The sequence below is a fragment of the Ambystoma mexicanum genome, chromosome 8 (assembly GCF_040938575.1).
Source record: "Ambystoma mexicanum isolate Mex_15411 chromosome 8, UKY_AmexF1_1, whole genome shotgun sequence".
NCBI lineage: Eukaryota > Metazoa > Chordata > Amphibia > Caudata > Ambystomatidae > Ambystoma > Ambystoma mexicanum.
The window spans coordinates 1,617,161,177-1,617,183,424 of NC_090929.1; the positions used below are offsets into that span (position 1 = coordinate 1,617,161,177).

Consider the following 22,248-nt stretch of genomic DNA (forward strand, 5'->3'; position numbering starts at 1 on the left):
TGTTTCATCTCAATTCAACCTGCTTGCTAAGAATCATTGACAATAATAACACAACTCAAAATTCTGAACACACACACACAGACACCTGAACACAATCACTCTCTGCATCTGGTTTGGGTAATCACATCTGCCTTTGCCTAAAGTCTTCAATTCCATGAATTAGGGTCATGCTTCATCTGCTGATCTGAAGAACGAGGAGATATCACTAGCTTACTCTGTGTTGGGCCAACCCTTCGCGGGTCAGATTGGTAAATGTCCCCGATTAACCAGAAACTTCCGAGGACCACCGGTCACTGTGCTTTTTCACGCCTCGCCCATATGGCTCAAGAAATTCAACCATATCACTTCAAGCAACTGTGGTTGACCTTAGTGTGTGTAAAGGATCTTTTCAACCGTTGTCAAGTAGATCATTTCTGTGGGCCATTAATTTGACGTGCTGATATCTAACCTTTAGCAGGACCAAAGGATCATTGGTTTCTCAAGAACCACTGCATTCCCCAACCATACCGACTAATTTCTCTTCAAACTAACATGAGATGGGCCATTGAAAAGGATCAATGACGGCCCAATTGAATGTTTCTGTCGGGTCCGATCAATCGTGTCGATCCCATTGGACCACCACTTCGCCTTGATTCAGGCGGTTCATAGACGAGTCGATCAAATCCGCTCCGTTTTGTTGACATTTCCAGAAGTGGTCACTTCCCTTCAAGCCTACCCAGTGCTTCCTTTGTAACAAAGTGGGTGCCCATGTTTTCTAGGCAGGACGCCTGCGCCATGTCGAGGCGGGCAGCTCCTAACCCACTGGTGCTTGGGGTTGCAGCTCCCACAAAATTGTTGGGGTGCACTGCCTGTGGTTTATTTCCGATTTACCGAGCAATAAAACCTAAAATAACATCACATACTAGTTATGGCTTGAAATCAGAACAGACATGTTTAAGTGCCTCTTTGACCAGCTCATTCTCATTAACATTTTCCTCTGATTTTGTAGATGAAAAGTGGGACATGTCGCCCAGCAGGAAAAATCATAAACGTATCACTGTTCCTATGCCACATTCATGGCCAAATGCAAACGAAAGCATTGCAGAAAGGATGACCTTGCCCGCCAACCACAGCAGCAAAGTCTTTTTGGACAGGTTGGCTCTCAGGACAGGCACTCCTCGGCAGTGCCCTTTCCCCCGGCCTTGCCCCTGTGCCAGTGGTGCTGCTGTCTTGTTACTGCCCTGTTGTTATCCTCTCTGTGCTGGGTGCCCCCCTGCACCACTAATGGCACTGGCACCTGTGCAGCGCTACTTTCATTTTTCTTTTTTTAAATTTGATTTTTTTTTTATTCTGTTTTAGTTATTAATACATTTTACATTTCCTTTTAGATCTTTTGCAATGTTGTCCATTACATTTTATTGATCTGACTTCTGGTCTTGGAAGGATGTAACTAAAGGTCAGTCTCTTGTGGTTACCGTCTAATATTGTTTGCCATCGTTCTTCTCGGGAGTAGCACGAATTTTCTTTCCTAAGTTCAAAGATTCACATTCCATGAAAATGTGAAAGGATGTTTCCGTCTCTTTGACGTTATGACATTATCGACAATATTTCTGCTCTTTTGGAATTTGTTTTGTTTTTGCGAGCTCTTCCTTCGTTGGTTACAAGTTCAACCGGAGTCTGAGGAATGTATCTCTCGTTTTTCTATATGGGAAGAGCTGTAAATACTTCGGGAGTTGATTCAATTTTCGACAGTCTAGCCTGCAGTCAATTGAAAGTTGATATTCTGCTTTTTTTTCTATGGTGTAGATCCAGTCTATTCGCTGGATTTTTTCTTTGCTTCCATTGGTCTACACGTCAGTGTTTCTACTGTGATGGTATTGGCTAGCATCACTTTGCTTTCAAGCTTCTATACAAGATTTTAATATTGTATTGTTAATGGTGTTGGCCTGACTCCTAGTACCCGCACAGCTGGGATGACTTCCTCTGTCACTGTTTTTCTGTACAAGTCTCGTGTTTTCCATATCACGATGGATTGGAGAGCTAGAACTGGTAAAGATGGTGGAAGTGCTAGCACTTTTCTCCAAAACCTTGCTTCTAATGCATCCCAGATTTTCGACGATCCCTTTAGGAGGGTTTCACCTCCATATGTTATTATTGCAGTTACCTTTTGTCGGTAAAACATAGTTAAAGGCTTGCAGGAGAAGGTGCTGTATTTCCTGTGTAGCATCACACCTTGACGAGCAACGGGGTCAATCTTTGTCAACATACGTTCTTTTCACAGGCTTCCATCGATGGTTTGGTCAATCCAGACTCCTATATATTTGGTAAACATCACAGTCTCTAGTTTTGTTTTCTGGAGAAAAATTGACGGTTCTTTCTGTTTGTTCCGCTGTTTTTTGTTAAGGGCATTAGATGCGATTTTACCAGAATAGTGTAATTTAGGTTATTGTTTTCAGCATATTCAAAAAGAGCATCAACTTTTTTTGCATTTGTGTCTTGTCAAAGAGAACTAAATCGTCAGCATACAAGATCCATTTTATGGATATCCCATTCAGGATTGGCGGGTTGGTTATTATGGATTTTTGATGCTCTTTGACATCTGCAAGGTATAGAATGAAAAGTGTGGCAGCCAACGGACAGTCTTGTTTTAAGGCTGTTCGCTGTCCAGATAACATCTGTTACAGCACCTTTGTGGGATATCCTGACCCAGACGCTTGTAGATGTATACAAGGCCTTTATGGGTTCTAGAAGCTCCGAAGGGCATTTTCAGGTTCTTAATTTTACCCACAATCTTTGTCGCGTGACACTATCGAATGCCATTCGATAGTCAATGAATGTTGCAAATGTCTGAGTCTTTGTTCTCATTGCTTCGAGCTTCAGTAAGTTCAATATGAGGAGATTCATGTTTGTACCTACTCCTCTTACGAAGCCAGTTTGTCTTGCGTCAAATGTTTGGTTCTTTATTATCCATTCCGTCAGACAGCATTGCAATATGGTTGTGAATAATTTCCCATGGGGGTCTTACACAGCTATCGGTCGATAGTTGGTAGGTTGGTTACGCTCCCGTTTTTTAAAAATCAGAATAAGTATGGCAGTTTTGCATGTCTGTGGTATTTGTTTCTTTTTTATGATGCAGTGAAATAGATGTTCACATATATTTGACCAGGCTTTCGGGTTTCTTTTAAAAATCTGGTTACTCAGGCCGTCTGGACCAGGTGCCCTGGAGGAATTGAGTCGTAGAATTGTCTTTAATATTTCTTCGTTAGACCATTCGAAATTCCATGGCCGCTTTTCTGCATCAACCTTTGTTGGATTCTGTCTCTCGTTACTTTCTTTTTCATTGTAGATTTTAGTAAAATGTTTGAGCCAGGATGTCTCGGTTACATCTGCTGTTAACAGGTCTTCATTCAAGAGGTTGTTATTTTGTAGGTTCCACATTTTTCTGGTGGTACATTGATTTAAAGTAGCCAGCACATTTTCTGCGTCGTTTTGCATTCGGATGGCCCTTGTGTTCTTTTGCCAGTTTCTATATTGTGGTTTATGTTTTTTGATGGCTATCTTACTTTCTTCTTTATTCCGTTTTTTGGCTATTCGAATCTTTTGTCTGAGGGCTTTTTTTCTATTCGCTGTTTCCTGATTGTATGCGTGGTCGTGAGATTGCAAGTGAGGTCTTTGTTTGATGTTATTTCCTTTATATGGTTGGAAGAGCCATTCATATTCAATCTTGCATTTCTCAATCAGTTTTGTTTCCTGAAAGATCGTCAGTAGGTGTTGTACCTAATTATCAGATATTCATTGAATCCATGGTTCAACTCTAGCGGGGCCATAGCATTCGTGTGTGGACGAGTTTGAGGGTCTGTCCAGGTCAGGGCTAGGATGTTATGATCGCTTGGGGTCTTCTCTGTGATCTCTAAGGATTCTAGCTGTGTCATCATTGATTGTGTAACAAAGATGTAGTCTAGGTGTCCAACTGTGTTTATTTTGCTCCATGTCAGTTCTGCTGGCATATCTCCTTGTATTTGGCCATTAATGTGATCTAAGTTTCTTATAGTGCATTCTTTAAGCCACAGTGGGCTTTCTTGGTCAATTTATTATGTGCGATTTTGCTTCCAAGTTTTGTAAATACATGTATATTGAGATCGCCGCATATGATTATTTCCATTTTTGGATAAGTTATCTTGAGTTCATCCAGTTTCGAGAAAATTGTATCGATGAATACACAGTCATTGATGGCACAAGGGTTCCAGTAAATGTTGCAGACACAGATTATTCTTGTGTTGAGTGCTTCATTATTTCTTATCTTTGCTAATGTATCAAATGTTTTTTCAAGTATGGTGAGTTGTATAAATGATTTAAATTGAACATTTTAATCACCTGAAGTCTAGCGCCATTTCTAATCATCGTTAATAGTCCCAAAGAAGTTCGGCCTTTTCCTCAATTAATTGCGGCATTCATGTGCGTCGTGAATCTGTCACATACTGGTTCATTGCTAATTCATCATTCTTGTAAACCTATTATATCTCTGTTTTTGATGATCTGGTTGTCACCTTCGAATAGCTATCTCGAGCCACAGGAATTCCAGCAACATAGCTTCCATAGGGCTTTTACAGTTCTAACCTCGTATTATGCTTTATCAATTGAGAAGTATTTTTTGGTTTGTTGTTGTTTTTCATTTGTTGTTCCATTATTTGCTACATCTTTGTGTGTGATTTCAAATCCCATAGTGTTTAATTCCCTTTTCATTTTGGTTGTAGTTAATTTGCAATCATCTCTTTCTGTCGCCTTTGTTTTTTCATTATGATAATGTGCGGTAGTATAGAGGTGTTGTTTAATGCTTCCTATTTTATTTTGTCTGATGACGTGTCTTTAGTCCTGAAGATGCGACCATGATGGGTTCAATCACGCCTGTTGATGGTGATTTTTATTTTTTAATTTTATGCCGTTGTTTTGTATTTTTGATATATTTTATACAAGTGTTCTACAGCGCCCTTGATCAAACTAGAACTAGCAAGCTACAATGTTAAAAGACAAGCGTTCGTTTTAAGTGAATTATTTCTGTAATTTGAACTGAACTGTAGGTCGAAGGCAGAGGTGCCTACATTCTCCCCAGCTTTCCAACACCTTCCGGATCCGTTTTGTTTTTTCCCTCGTCTTGAACTTGATTGGGGATCAAAGGCACAAGAGCCTGCAGTCTCCCCAGAATCGTCGTGCTCTGTTCCGCTTTGGTATTTGATGCTAGTTTACAGGTCTTGTTTAGATCCGATGTTATATTTCAGAAAATGACTGTTCTTTGCAAATGCTTCCATTATCGCAGTGTTTTGAAGGCTAGAACATTAGGACGCTTTGGGTAGGCATCTACTTCCTTTTGATTCGTCAGTTCAGTTTCAACTGCTACAGAAGGTTTAGGTGGCTGTTCATGCCAGAAGGTTTAGGTGGCTGTTGATGTTGCCAGGATAGCTGTCTCCGTTAGTTCATTGTTCGTAGTTTCAATATACAACTGGGGCTCAAAAGCTAGAAGTGCCAGTGGTGTGTGTAAATTCAAGGCTTCAATGACACAATTGTGCAACAGCTGACGGTAGTTGTTATTTACAGACCTGGGGAAAACTTGTTATACGTCTATTAAAGTACTTGGCTTCGGAGGTTAACAGTTCGAAAGTATAAATGTTGTTAATATGGGGAGGAGTCGCGCAGGATTTGAGTGTATAAGATGTTATTCGTCTTACCCATTGTTATGGCAGTGATGTTTACTTGTTACGGTCGAGGTTGATGCAGAGTAGATCGATGCCATCACTCTTTGCCCAACACTCTGCCAAACACTCCAATGCAGTGTAATGCCAGCATACATTTAAGACTCAGTGAGCCGGCGGCAGGGCTTAATTTGTAAAAAAAATAAGTGCCAGGGCCCAAAAAATCTTGGGCCCATAATGCCGGCTCCGGGGCCAGCGGGCGCCGCCCGCAATGTGGGCAGCCCGGGCCATTTCAGAGGGTGCCCAGCAGCGAACACCGAGATCTGTGAATGTCTACGCACACATCACGATAGTGCCCCGACGAGGGCGGACCGGACACCAGAGCTGACAATTATGCTGCAATATGTTTGCCAGAAACGGAACATCGTTGGGTTAAAGCTATTCAAGTAAGGAATACATCCTTTCTCTGTAAACCCCCTCTAACCCCAAAACAAACTGCCATTGCATGGTTACAAGTCTCCTTGGCAAGCCATCGGTCCCTTTGTGAGGAGTTTGGTTTTGGAGTCTTAATCCCTCAAAGTAATAGTGCGCGACCACACCTTCTGCTGTTCATGACCCTGCTAGACCAGCCCTATTGCAAGGGAAGGATGCATTAGCACAATAGGTCTTTAAAAGAAATAGACAAAAAATACACAAAACTTGATTTTGGCAGTAAACAGGTAAAATATAGGCTATGCTGCAGTTGTTATGAGCTGATTTTGAATTCATGCAGATAACTGAGAATGGGGGTGAGGGCCACACAAATTCAACAGCAAGGTTGGTGTGCACGACAAATGCTGCCTTTCCCGAATAATCAAAATGAAGAAACCAGAAAAATCTTAAAATAATCTCAAGGAAGTGGCCCCATGCAGGCAATGGTGTCACGCGCTTTAGAGAATTCAGAATGTGAGAAAGGGCTTGGAAATACCAAGAAGCAGCCTATCTATCTCCCCTTATCTCTCAGAAGTAAACGCCTACAAAATGCTTTCTTAATAACCTAATTTATCACCATGCTGTGACCCGGCCGGGTGAACTTCGTTGCCTGTGATCTGTGCGACAGTCCTGCGTGACTGATCGCGTATTCTCCTCTTCTGAGCAGGTAAGCGAAAGCTCAGTCAAAGCTCGTATCATGCAGTAGCTGAGAGGAGCCGGGTGTGCCAGCATATATGCTCTACTGAGAGTAGAGCACGATGTGCTGCTGCTAAAGCCAGATCCTTTGCTGAGTTTGCTTAATCTCAAGGCCCGGCAGCGGCAAGGCTAGCCAGTCAGTCAGTGGGCCCTGCTGAGCAGGGGGCTCATTCGTATATTAAGTTCAAACATCACCCGCTTCAACCCACGGTCCAAACCAAAACCACTTTTAACTTCCCCTCACGTCGTCACGCACACGCACTGACTTCACTTACCTTTAATTGAAGTTGGGAGTCAGCACCGGCCTTGGTGTGTCTCTGCAGGTCTGGGGGGGTCGGGCTGGCCAGCACACAAGAAACAATCTCGACCCCAAGGGCTGAGGGTAACCCCCTCTCAGGCTCCTCCAAGCCCACTTTCCTTTTCAGATCTGCCAGAGGGCCATGACACCACGAAAATGGTAGAGGTGCGTGGTACAATAACATAACCTTTACCCAGGGTCAGACTGGGCCATAAAATTGTCTCAGGCACCAATGAAAAAGTGCCCAAGGTTGCAAATGGCTTTTCATTCCTTTTGTGATACTATTTGAAAAGTACCCAAGGGGCGGAGTTTTTTGATAAAGTGTGATGCAAATTGGGCATTTTAAAGAATATTTCTTCAGCAACACTGGCCGCAGAGGGAATTTAACTCATCAGACTGGCCCAAATTGGCAATACAATTAGCCCACTTTGACCAAAACAATTGGCCCACACCAGCATTTTGGGTTTTTGGTTTGGCTATGGGCCTGCTGCACTACAGGCCAGTCCGAGCCGTCTTCACCAAGGAACATATCAGGTTCAGACAGGGCCACCAGAACCCACAAAAAGCCTGTTTAAAATCCCTCCAACCGCTAGGCTGTTGATCAAAAAGGCAGGTGAGGCCCTGCGGCCAACAGGACAATGAAACATCCTCAATCTATTTGCATGCATTGACCGAAGAAAATGCAGTAACAAACTCTTTTGCCCCCTGTCGGTTTTAGGTCTTTTGGAATTCCAGACTTTTCCATTGGAATTGCAGGACCACAAGTACCAGAATGAAGAGTGACCAGAGCCTAAAAGCTAGGATTGACAGAGGAAACGGTAAAGCTCTGTAATCTCTCCATTAGCTGGATATTCGCGTGATAAAGCCCCCTTGATTTTAGTTAATGGTTGATGCAGACTGGCAGCTTGATATTCATTATGCATGGTGTAAAGAGAATTGCCAGTCCCTCATTAAAGAACAACGCAATAGCAGGAGTCAATGAAGATGAGTAGCAGCTTTCTCACAGTTTCTAAAACGCGGTAATTCCGAGATAGCCTCTTTCTGGTTAATAAGGTATGCATAACATGGGGCTATTTGTTAATTCGCTTTGAGTAGCACACCTGCAAATGGCTCAAAAATGCACTGTTTGCATTGGCTCAAATCAAAAGAACAACATGTGCTCGTCCGACTGGGACATGAAATAGGCCCAAGAAAAGATAAAAAGGGGCCTGGCGTATTTGGATAACTATGTGTGTCATACAACATACTGTTGAGGCGCAGTGTGCTTTGAGCACATTACACCAATAAAAATGGCCAAGAATATGCACCGATACCTAAGGTATGAACCAGACCCAGTAACCATGCCCTCGGCTCTCTGGGCGCTTTGCTAAATAATCCAGCCTGAGGGTCCACAGGGGCCTGGGGAAAACTATGCTAGCCGCTCAAGTTTACTGCACGGCGAGGGGTGTCTTTTGAAGATATCCGAGAGGTCTCTGAAACTAGAACTCTTCTTGGGGAAGTGTGTGAAAACCTCCGTCTCCCATGGAGATTGTACTCATACGCTTAAGTTAAGAGTAACAAGGATTTCCTGTGTTGGGTCAACTTTCCTGTTCCTAGACTTTTTATAATGGGGTCATTGCAACGAAAGAATTTTAATTTAAGAAATGTCAACGACAGTATATGTGCCCACCCACATGAGCATTTAAAGTTGACGAAGATAGGTGCAACCATTTCGAAAATCGCAGAAGGCGGGTGTACACACATCACTATGAAAACAGCATGCATGTTTACAACCATGGTCACGTGTCTTATTATAGAACGAAATGTGGGTGTTTACTTTGTTCTCAGATAAACTGTACACAGCACTTAGTCCTCCTCGTTATTTCCAGGTTAGTATCAGACCCATTTCCGGAGGCTGTCGACCAATCCTTATATGTTGTTTCTTAGAATTCTGGGTCTTGTAGTCCTGAAGTCCTAATGAAAAAGACTAGACCTATAAGTGGAATGGAAAACAACCAGGACGACATGATACTAAAGCCACTTAAAACAGGTCATAGCAGAAAGCTTTGCAAATGCTAGCCAGTAGTCAAAACTATTTAACCATAATGCAGGCAGTTGCTACTTGAGATTTACAAAAAAATTACGTCAGTGCATGGGTCATTCCAGGTATGTCGGACATGACATTTACCATGTTCATAAAATATGCATATCAAGCACGACTCGAGCGTGTGCACAGTGCAGAAAGAACATCCCATGGGTTTAGACATATTGCCCCTCATTTTTGTACACCAACACCAGTGCTGTTCTTTTATAGACAGCTGCAGTCGTCACAACTGAGATATTCATACCGACAAGTGCTGTAAACATGCTAGAAAGACAAGGCCTGCACAACGCTGAAAAGCATCCTACACGGTTGGTGTGTAGGTGCTTGTTTGTTTTGCACACACAATGTGATGAACACACACACAAAAGTACACGTAACTGTCCCAGCAGCAGAACAGCACCACCACACACGGAACATTAAGCCACCTACTGTCAGTTGCCATGATTTTTCTGGCGGTCCTACTCTTGCTGCCGTCCTCCTCCTCCTCAGGTGGACCCTTCCCTCAGCAGCTGGCCGTGAGGGCTGAGCTTTCATATTACACCAACCTCACTTTAGTGAGGTGTAGTGCAGTGGCTGGCAGCCTGTGCAGCTCCTGCTGCTAACGATCGCGTGGAGGGGTTACTTTTCCCAACAGTGCCACCCTCTTCCTTTCTGCTCCCAGATGCGGCTCTCTTTCCTGTTCCTATGTATACTGGGGCACTGCAGGTCGGGTCCCAAACCAGGCTGAGCTGAGGGGGCAGGCTGCGTCGTCGAGGGCCCGGCAAACAAGACAAGCAACTGGGCCACGTCTGGGCCTAGCTCAGTCAGGCAGCAGGGGCTCAGGACGAGATGACAATGAATCCACCTCCCACGCCCTAACACTAGTACTCTGAAGCAAAAGGTGGCGACGGGACGTGACTACGTCACCATTGGATTGGCTGGCAAACAGCCAATGAAAAGTGTAATTGTGTCACTATACAGAATGGATCAAATTCTGCATAGTAACAGAATGTTCGTTTTCATTGGCTGTTCTGCTGTTTCTGTTATTTCCCACTGCGTGCTGTAGACAGGCAGGCGGCAGGGGCTGGCATGGGCCTGCAAGCAGAGCGCTGAGCCTGAGCACGAGATAAATTATCCAACAGAAATGAATCAACAAACAAACGTTTTGTTTGTTGATTTATTTCTGTTGGATAATGCTTTTTAAAGTGAAAACGCACCGCAGTATGTGTTCCGGTGCCCAACAAAGACTGCCGGTGTTGCCCACCGGCAACTACTGGCATAAATTAAGCACTGGCCGGCAGCCTTGCACATGCATGCATAGCGACGCACCCCATGCTGGTTGCATACCAGAAGAGAAACAGCATTGACCAGTTTAACATGGCTCACCTTGTGCCCTCTTAGTGCATCCGCCTGCAGGGACAGAGTGGAGCCAGAGGCATGCATTCCACTAGCATATTGGCATGTGTGTGTGCCCTCCTTCTGCTGGACTAGCCACTTGTTCCTTTTACTGGGGCTACTCCATACCAGTGCTTAATTTCTAATAAATTAAGTGCCATGGCCCAGATATTTTCCAGTACACCTCTCACACATCGGGGGAGATAGCTCCCCACCCCTGTTACGGCCACCCATGTCTGGGGTTAATTTTGAAAAACCCACAGGCTCTTTGGGGGTGATGGATGCACATTGCATTGCCTTTGCATTGCTCACAAGACTTTCTGGGGCCTGGCACCTGCAACAATGGCTACCTAAATACTGTCCCTCACAAGCCCTCCGCTCATCTACCTCCAACCTTCTGTGAGTGAGCCGGTTCTCCAAGTAGAGATTTTGAGGGAGATCCTTAGCCTCAGCAGGTGCCTCCCTCTGGAATAGCCTCCCTGCCGCCCTCCTTCTTGAGCCGGATCGCCTTAAATTCCGGAAACTCCTTAATACTTTCCTCTTCTCCTCTTCCTTCTCTCTCCCTCTACCCTGCTAACCCAGTTCTGTTTTTCCCTCTCTCCCTCCTCTTCATTACAACATGCTGACTAGCCACCGGTTGTACCGCAGAGTTTCACTGGTCCCTGGATCTGTTGACCATCTATCCACAGAGAGACGAGCAAACATGCTTTCCTCCTATGGAAAACTGATGGACCAAGGCAGGAGGAATCCATATTGAACCGATGAGCTTGCCTTTCCAACATTGCAGCAAGATCTTCTAGTATAGGTTGGTACTCATGACAGGCGCTCGTCTTCGACAGTGGCCGTATGCTTGTCCCTGGCCTTGCCTCGGTGTTGATGCGGCTGGTGGGTGAGTGTCATGCTATCAACCCACACTTCTGTAGTAGTGCTGCTCGTTGTTACAACAACAGGGCTGCACCATTATGCAGGTTGGATACAGCCCCAACACTGCAAGTGATCTGTTTACTGAGCCACCTGACCAGCTTTATGTCAGAAGGAACTAATAGGGACACCCCCCACGCCCTGTAGGGGCCTCTTGGTTCCTTATGGTATGAAGGAATCCTATAAAAAACCTCTATGCTCTGGGCAAAGTTTAGAGCCTTGAATTGCCCCAGCTGGATTCTGCATATTCTGATTTCTCTGCATAGTAAGAACTCTACCAGCGTTAGACTAAGTAATGAGGGGGAAATGTCTGATCCCATTTCCATCAATATGGGAGTCAAGCAGGGGTGTGTGGCCACCCACCTGCTTTATAATCTGTATATAGTTGACCTCCTTCCTCGTATGGCATTAAAATCGAATTGCCCACTGAAATCAGGAGATTCATCCATCGTCGGTGTGCCATACGCAGACGACCTGATATTGTTTGATCGCACTATATCAGGTATAAAGAATATGCTAAATGAGCTCTCAGAATATGCAACCCAGCAAGGCCTAACCATCAATTTAGAGAAGACCAAGGTAATCGTTATCACGAGAAATGGGCCTCGTCGAACAGGGATGGATACGACCCTAGGTACAATTGATTACTCACAGTCCTATCCTTATCTTGGCTTGGACTTTGATGCACAGTCAAACTATGATTCTATAATCAGCCATAAAAAGCAATGAGCCAAATTACTCACTCTTCAAGCCTCTAAATTTGTCTGGGGATCTGCTGGTTAGAGTATGGCCGGTATTGCAAAGCTATACCAGCAATGCTTTGTCCTGGCCATTCTGTATGGCTTAGAGGCACTGGCAATGCAGGACCTGAACTGTTTGTGTATTCCCGAGGGCCATTATTGGCGCTCAATACTTGGTCTGGGCCCCTTGTGCCCCATGGGTCTCATCTCATTGAGGGGCATGGCCTTACGTGCACATGGTGTTTTCTACCTGAAGGCGCGCACTGCTCCCACCTGCAAACTACTCGCATTGGCCGGACGCCATTATGATACTGAGAAGGTTCCACAAGGGCCGAACTATACACAGCTGAATGAAGCCCTTTTCTCAGAGATTGACTGGCCTTATACTAAAAAGAAAGATATGCCATTCATTCATCTGAAGAATTTGTTTGAACATAAGTTGAACAGATGGGGTTGATATGGGAATTATGATCACTTATCCAAATGAAAAAGCTATGAAGCGGTATCCCACGTGGTGCACAGATACCGAAACGTCCAGCCCTATTTATTACTATGTCCGGCTCCCGAATTAAGGAAATTCATTTTAAGGCTGCGTATAAACCAACGTCCGGTTCTTGCAGTCACAGGCCCACGTTTTGGGGGTGGCTTCTGAACACATGAACTGCCGCATACGTGGCAGAGTAGGATTCCCTGAGACAGCCAGACATGTTCTGACACAATGCGGTAAGCTGCGGCCGGTGTATATGTGCATACGTGGCAAATTTGTACATAGGTATGAAGCTCTCATTGGGGACTCCTTCTGGGATTATTGCCTTAATTCCAATACCATCTCATTACAACTTACCCTATTCAGGGTATGGACACAAGTGAAGACCTATTTGCCTGATAAATAGAGGCCATGTCCCCCATTTTGTTCGATATTACCTGTTGACCCATTGGGATGTGACCCTGGAAAGCTACTAGGCCCTGCTGCAATTCTGGGGGCTTTTATGTAACCTTTGTCCATATATATGTATATGCTTAAAAGGAATTATGTAAGGTACAGTATGATGAATTTGGATTTGGACCAAAGACATGTATTGTATTGTTTCCCTCCCCTTTTGCTCCCTTTTTCCTCCGTACTTGGAATTGAATTCTTGCTATCACTGCTATGTTTAGCTTTGTTATGTTTATGTTCATTATCCATTGTGTTGTTGTATTACACGCTTTATACGTTTTATACATTTATTATATGTCATTATCTTATAATAATGTGTGTTTTATGCTTATAACTTGTGTAAAGTCCACATTTTTGGACTATATCACAATAAGATTATTATTATTATAAAAACCATTTTGAAAGAAATGCAGGGCGCTCATGCAGCAACTCTTCTAGGAGGGCTATGAGACCATCCTAGAGGAATCGTAGGATAGAGTTTTCCTACTGTTCAACTAGGGATGCCCTAGCCTTCAGAAACCCTTATGAATCCCACAGAAATCCTATGAGAATCGCTAGGAAAATAATGTAAGGAAATAAAAAAGGTGCCTACTCAATGCATACTGTTTATCATGAGGCATTATAGCCCACTCCCAGATATGGCTCTGAGGCGAAGCCGGGGGTGATTAAAAAGGGTAAAGGACAATAGCACCTGTTACAGCCCACCGCAACCCCTAGAACGTTAATGCCATTAAAATATGCCACCATCACAAAAAACAGGTTACAAACAAAAGAAAGCAGTTGGAGAAGGCGCTCTGAACCTTGCAGCGAGCATTGTCAGGATAGAATATTGACTAAAGGATATGCTGTGAATTAAGATGGAATGCTGGCGACAACTATCAAACTTTATAACAGTGGTTTAGGTCCTCTGATGACCCATTGTTCGCAATGCTTCACCAACATTCCAATATTATAATATGGCAATCACCCCGGCATCTGGGGATCGGGGGCGGACAAGGCCGTTAACGGCCCACCAGCCCGAGCTTAGGAAGGCCCAAGCGAAGCGAGGGTTGGGAGGGCCTCGGTAAGGACTGTGAGCCATTATCGGCTATGCCCACCCCACGAAAAGGGGGTGATAGACATTCCCTCTGAGTGCAAATAGTTTCTTTTTTTGGGGGGAGATTGGCTGCGCGTATTGCACAACGCCAATCTCCCGAGGGGAAAAAAGATGTCCGCCGCCATAGGAAAAGGTAAGTCCCTTTTCCATTTCTATGGCAGCCACAAGCGAGAGGAGTGCCGGGACCAGAGCACAGAACTCCGGGCCATTAGGTAAGTGGAGAGGGAAGGAAGGGGTGCAGTAAAGACTGTGTTTTGTTTTGGCGGTGAGGGGAGGGCGGGTAGGCAACAGAGAGAGAGAGAGAGAGAGGGAGAGAGAGAGAGAGACTCCCTATAAAATTACTTTCTTTATTGTGTGAAAAAATTGGCACACATAAGTCATTTCTGATATTAATTTAATAAACATGGAACTAGTAACCAAAAACGATTCATGTTGTATTTCATTGCTGGTTGCTAATTGGGGAATTGAACTGCACGTGCTCCCCACTGTCTTCAAAGAGCTGAAGACAGCTGTTCCTCTGCTGCTTGTCAGGCTGCTGCTGCTGCTGCTTAAGTCAACGTGTTTGGAGAGGAGCGCCTGCTACCTTTTTTAAATGTTTGGAATGAGGCCTATCCTAGAGATTACAGCCTCCCTTCCGAGCATTCTGATTGGCTAGAGTAGCTCTACAATGGAATCCATGTGCTAATGACTATTTATGTGGTGTACGCTAAAAGCTTTGTTTTACAATTTAAATAACAGGTGGCGTCATTAACTATATTCTCCTGATATCAACCTTTTAAGGCTATAAAATTGCATCTTCCCTTCCAGGATTGACAAGTGTGACCTGTGGCTTGCACACCAATCTTTGCATCAATGCAAACTCAGCGGTCTATAGTATGGAATCTATACAAATAAACCCAGTGTGCAACTGATCCTTCCTGGATTCAAAATGTTTTTTAAAATGTACCCTATAAAATTCAGTAACCATACGATATTTTGTATTTTAGAGGCGAAAAGACCAGTGAACCTGTGCAGGCCCAACCCGTGCATGAACGAAGGCGTCTGCATCCTGCGCGGAGGGAGCTACCGCTGTGACTGTCGCGGCTGGGAGGGCCCGCACTGTGAGAGAAGTGAGTACCAGGCCCGTCCCCAGAGACCAGCGAGAACCAGGGGTGCTCTGTGGTGTGAGGCTTCATCATAGAATGGAGCAGTGTTGAGCTGGGTGTCTCTTCATGCTATGGAGCAGTGCTGAGCTGGGTGTCTCTTCGTGCTATGGAGCAGTGCTGAGCTGGGTGTCTCTTCATGCTATGGAGCAGTGCTGAGCTGGGTGTCTCTTCATGCTATGGAGCAGGGCTGAGCTGGCCGTCTCTTCATGCTATGGAGCAGTGCTGAGCTGAGGGTCTCTTCATGCTATGGAGCATTGTTAAGCTGGGTGTCTCTTCATGCTATGGAGCAGTGTTGAGCTGGGTGTCTCTTCATGCTGTGGAGCAGTGCTGAGCTGGGTGTCTCTTCATGCTATGGAGCAGTGCTGAGCTGGGTGTCTCTTCATGCTGTGGAGCAGTGCTGAGCTGGGTGTCTCTTCATGCTATGGAGCAGGGCTGGGCTGGGTGTCTCTTCATGCTATGGAGCATTGTTAAACTGGGTGTCTCTTCATGCTATGGAGCAGTGTTGAGCTGGGTGTCTCTTCATGCTATGGAGCAGTCCTGAGCCTGGTGTCTCTACATGCTATGGAGCAGTGTTGAGCTGGGTGTCTCTTCATGCTATGGAGCAGTGCTGAGTTGGGTGTCTCTTCATGCTATGGAGCAGTGTTGAGCTGGCTGTCTCTTCATGCTATGGAGCAGTGTTGAGCTGGGTGTCTCTTCATGCTATGGAGCAGTGCTGAGCTGGGTGTCTCTTCATGCTATGGAGCATTGCTGAGCTGGGTGTCTCTTCATGCTATGGAGCAGTGCTGGTGTCTCTTCATGCTATGGAGCATTGCTGAGCTGGGTGTCTCTTCATGCTATGGAGCAGTGCTGGTGTCTCTTCATGCTATGGAGCAGTGCTGGTGTCTCTTCATGCTATGGAGCAGTGCTGGTGTCTCTTCATGCTATGGAGCAGTGTTGAGGTGGGTGTCTCTTTCTCTGTGATGTGAGGCTGGACCATGAGATGCAACAGTGTTTAGCTTGCTGCCTCTTTGTGCTATGGAGCAGTGCTGAGCTGGGTCTCTCTTCATGCTATGGAGCAGTGCTGAGCTGGGTATCTCTTCGTGCTATGGAGCAGTGCTGAGCTGGGTGTCTCTTCATGCTATGGAGCAGTGCTGAGCTGGGTGTCTCTTCGTGCTATGGAGCAGTGCTGAGCTGGGTGTCTCTTCATGCTATGGAGCAGTGCTGAGCTGGGTATCTCTTCATGCTATGGAGCAGTGCTGAGCTGGGTGTCTCTTCATGCTATGGAGCAGTGCTGAGCTGGGGGTCTCTTCATGCTATGGAGCAGTGCTGAGCTGGCTGTCTCTTCATGCTATGGAGCAGTGCTGAGCTGGGGGTCTCTTCATGCTATGGAGCAGTGCTGAGCTGGGTGTCTCTTCATGCTATGGAGCAGTGCTGAGCTGGGGGTCTCTTCATGCTATGGAGCAGTGTGGAGCTGGCTGTCTCTTCCTGCTATGGAGCATTGTTAAGCTGGGTGTCTCTTCATGCTATGGAGCAGTGTTGAGGTGGGTGTCTCTTTCTCTGTGATGTGAGGCTGGACCATGAGATGCAACAGTGTTCAGCTGGGTGTCTCTTCATGCTATGGGGCAGTGCTGAGCTGGGTGTCTCTTCATGCTATGGAGCAGTGCTGAGCTGGGGGTCTCTTCATGCTATGGAGCAGTGTTGAGCTGGGTGTCTCTTGCTCTGTGATGTGAGGCTGGACCATGAGATGAAACAATGCTGAGCTGGGTGTCTCTTCATGCTATGGAGCAATGTGGAGCTGGCTGTCTCTTCATGTTATGGAGCAGTGTTGAGCTGGCTGCCTCTTCATGCTATGGAGCAGTGTTGAGCTGGGTGTCTTCATGCTATGGAGCAGGGCTGAGCTGGGTGTCTCTTCATGCTATGGAGCAGTGCTGAGCTGGGGGTCTCTTCATGCTATGGAGCAGTGCAGAGCTGGATGTCTCTTCATGCTATGGAGCAGGGCTGAGCTGGGTGTCTCTTCATGCTATGGAGCAGGGCTGAGCTGGGTGTCTCTTCATGCTATGGAGCAGTGCTGAGCTGGGTGTCTCTTCATGCTATGGAGCAGGGCTGAGCTGGCTGTCTCTTCATGCTATGGAGCAGTGCTGAGCTGGGTGTCTCTTCATGCTATGGAGCAGGGCTGAGCTGGGTGTCTCTTCATGCTATGGAGCAGGGCTGAGCTGGCTGTCTCTTCATGCTATGGAGCAGTGTTGAGCTGGCTGCCTCTTCATGCTATGGAGCATTGTTGAGCTGGGTGTCTCTTCATGCTATGGAGCAGTGTTGAGCTGGGTGTCTCTTCATGCCATAGGGAAAGAGGGTAGGGGACAGGATCTTATCCAGACAAACACTCCTACTTTTAACGCTCTCATTGAATAGACACCTTTGTTTAGACAGGTAAAAAAAAAAACATCACTTATTGTCGCCCAGGGGTCTCGAATCCACTAGTGTGATCTGGTATGGTATTGTTTGTAATTCCTATGGAAACCTCTAATCTCTCTTGAGTCACCAAATCCCAAAAAATCCGGGACTGGAGACACTGGCCTTTTTGAGCTTTAGAGGTCTCCAATCTGCTTCTGATTTTCTCAATGTACAAGTTTAAAACGTGTTACAGGCTTAATGTATCCGCTTCCTGGGATTACTTCCGTGCTATTCCACTTCTTGTGAAGTTGATCAGGTCATGTCATGTCACTTCCTGCAAGGTCACTAAGTTGTGTTGTTTTTTTGTCACTTACCACCCCTGTGATTTGGTTGTAATTACAACATGGCTTATAAACTGATTCCCCAATATCATGTACCTTATTCTTTTGGATTTTATTTGAGTTTTTTTATAAGATGCCAAATGACCCGTCGCAACTTCCAAACACCTCACTGCATTGCACATTCACACCTCACTGCATTGCACATTCACACCTCACTGCATTGCACATTCATACCTCACTGCATTGCACATTCACACCTCACTGCATTGCACACTCACACCTCACTGCATTGCACATTCACACCTCACTGCATTGCACATTCACATCTCACTAAATTGCACATTCACACCTCACTACGTTGCACATTCGCACCTCACTACATTGCACATTCGCACCTCACTACATTGCACATTCGCACCTCACTACATTGCACATTCGCACCTCACTACATTGCACATTCACATCTCACTACATGGCACATTCACACCTCACTGCATTGCACATTCACACCTCACTGCATTGCACATTCACACCTCACTGCATTGCACATTCACATCTCACTAAGTTGCACATTCGCACCTCACTACATTGCACATTCACACCTCACTACATTGCACATTCGCACCTCACTACATTGCACATTCACACCTCACTACGTTGCACATTCACACCTCACTACATTGCACATTCGCACCTCACTACGTTGCACATTCGCACCTCACTACATTGCACGTTCACACCTCACTAAATTGCACATTCACACCTCACAACATTGCACATTCACATTTCACTACATTGCAGATTCACATCTCACTATATGGCACATTCACATCTCACTACATGGCACATTCACATCTCACTACATGGCACATTCACATCTCACTACATGGCACATTCACATCTCACTACATTGCACATTCACATCTCACTACATTGCACATTTACATCTCACTACATTGCACATTTACATCTCACTACATTGCACATTCACACCTGACTTCATTGCACATTCACACCTCACTACATGGCACATTCACATCTCACTACATTGCACATTCACACCTGACTTCATTGCACATTCACACCTCACTACATTGCACATTCACACCTGACTTCATTGCACATTCACACCTCACTACATTGCACATTCACACCTGACTTCATTGCACATTCACACCTCACTACATGGCACATTCACATCTCACTACATTGCACATTCACACCTGACTTCATTGCACATTCACACCTCACTACATTGCACATTCACACCTGACTTCATTGCGCATTCACACCTCACTACATTGCACATTCACACCTGACTTCATTGCACATTCACACCTCACTACATGGCACATTCACATCTCACTACATTGCACATTCACACCTGACTTCATTGCACATTCACACCTCACTACATGGCACATTCACATCTCACTACATTGCGCATTCACATCTCACTACATTGCACATTCACACCTGACTTCATTGCACATTCACACCTCACTACATGGCACATTCACATCTCACTACATTGCACATTCACATCTCACTACATTGCACATTCACATCTCACTACATGGCACATTCACACCTGACTTCATTGCACATTCACATCTCACTACATTGCACATTCACACCTGACTTCATTGCACATTCTCAGACAGATCAGAATTATGATTATTATCACGGTACTTATTGAGCCTGGGCCTGGACCTAGTATTGAAGCAATGGAGAGCTTTACAAATCATAGGGGGAAGGACGCCGCGAGGGACGCAGAGATACAAGGGAACAGGGAGGTCACCGTTCCAGGGGGGGGGGGGTGGATTTTAGCAGCAAGAGATCTATAAGCCTTTTTTTTCTCACAGTACACGACAGTGTACGCTACAGCAGGGTCTAAGATAATGTGTCACACACCTCAGATTTTCCCTTTCTTACACTCTCTTGCACTCTCTATTCCTCTCTCCCTCTCTCTCTCTCTCTCTCTCTCTCTCATTCTTTCTCTCTCTGTGACTATTTCCCTGTATCCTGCTCTTCGGCTCTTTCTCTCTCCATCCCTCTTTCTCCCTCTCTCATTCTCTCTCTCTCTCACACACACACACCCTCTCCCTCTCTTTCTCCCTCCCTCCATTCCTCCCTCCCTCTCTCTCTCTCTCTCGCTCTTTCTCCCTCTCTCTCTCATTCTTTCTCTCTCTGTGACTATTTCCCTGTATCCTGCTCTTCGGCTCTTTCTCTCTCCATCCCTCTTTCTCCCTCTCTCATTCTCTCTCTCTCTCACACACACACACCCTCTCCCTCTCTTTCTCCCTCCCTTCATTCCTCCCTCCCTCTCTCTCTCTCTCTCTCTCTTTCTCTCTCTTTCTCTCTCTCTCCCCTCCTCTCTCTCTCTCTGACGTTTTGACTCACACTCCGGGCCAACACACCATGCTCACGTTTTGTCACCGCTTTGAGCAGGTGAGTGCAATTCTCTTGGTTCAGTGCTTGGTCGATGGTGAGGAGATCACGCAGCAGGCTCACTTCCGCAAGCCAAGACGTCTGTATGAATTGAGACACATTTACATGGTTACACGTAATATAACATGGACTACTGAGAGGTCAAAATGAGGAGGGAAAGATGACTCATTTTACATAGAGTGCTATAGAATAACCAGATATTTGCATCCTCAGTGAAGAAACAACTTATGACGCCATGATTGTTTCTCACCAAATGGACATTGCCTTTACCCGGGCCGCTGTGTGAGAAACAGGGTGATTACCACCCAGAATTAGGGCCAATAGACGGTCACTCTCCTGTCCCGCATGCATTGGCCACAGAAAGGTAACAAGAAATCTTCAACTAACCGAGCTTTCTTCACCTCTAGTCCTTCGTCTTCCTAAGACAGCTGCTACCGGTTAATCCGGATGAACCCATATGCATCCCCGGGAGGAGCATGTCCGATAAAATGCCCACTACTGCACACTGCTCCAAGCGATTCCCTAAACACGACTTCTTAACGGTTAATCCGGATGAACCCATAAGCATCCCCGGGAGGAGCATGTCTGATAGAATGTCCTCTACTGCACACTCCTCCAAGCGATTCCCTAAACACGGCCTCTTACATGTTCATTCCGATAAACCCATATGCATCCCCGGCAGGAGCATGTCCGATAGAATTTCCACTACTGCACACTCCTCCAAGCGATTCCCTAAACACGGCCTCTTACAGGTTCATTCCGATAAACCCATATGCATCCCCGGCAGGAGCATGTCCGATAGAATGTCCACTACTTCACACTCCTCCAAGCGATTCCCTAAACACGGCCTCTTACAGGTTCATTCCGATAAACCCATATGCATCCCCGGCAGGAGCATGTCCGATAAAATGCCCACTACTGCACACTGCTCCAAGCGATTCCCTAAACACGACTTCTTAACGGTTAATCCGGATGAACCCATAAGCATCCCCGGGAGGAGCATGTCTGATAGAATGCACACTCCTCCAAGCGATTCCCTAAACACGGCCTCTTACAGGTTCATTCCGATAAACCCATATGCATCCCCGGCAGGAGCATGTCCGATAGAATGTCCACTACTGCACACTCATCCAAGCGATTCCCTAAACACGGCCTCTTACAGGTTCATTCCGATAAACCTATATGCATCCCCAGCAGGAGCATGTCCGATAGAATGTCCACTACTGCACACTCCTCCAAGCGATTCCCTAAACACGGCCTCTTACAGGTTCATTCCGATAAACCTATATGCATCCCCAGCAGGAGCATGTCCGATAGAATGTCCACTACTGCACACTCCTCCAAGCGATTCCCTAAACACGGCCTCTTACAGGTTCATTCCGATAAACCCATAAGCATCCCGGGAGGAGCATGACCGATAGAATGCCCACTACTGCACACTCCTCCAAGCGATTCCCTAAACAAGGCCTCTTAACGGTTATTCCGGATGAACCCATATGCATCCCCGGCAGGAGCATGTCCGATAGAATGTCCACTACTGCACACTCCTCCAAGCGATTCCCTAAACACGGCCTCTTACAGGTTCATTCCGATAAACCCATATGCATCCCCGGCAGGAGCATGTCCGATAGAATGTCCACTACTGCACACTCATCCAAG

At 45.7% G+C, this 22,248-nt stretch overlaps 1 protein-coding gene across 2 annotated transcripts in view; it reads left to right on the forward strand.

Annotated features, from left to right (window-relative positions):
• VWA2 (von Willebrand factor A domain containing 2) overlaps positions 1-22,248 on the forward strand; it is a 417,877-nt gene that overhangs the window by 389,593 nt on the left and 6,036 nt on the right. For both annotated transcript variants that reach the window (XM_069611869.1, XM_069611870.1), the window contains one exon: positions 15,269-15,391. In XM_069611869.1, coding sequence (XP_069467970.1) covers positions 15,269-15,391 — 123 coding nt within the window. The remainder of the gene's footprint in view (positions 1-15,268; positions 15,392-22,248) is intronic.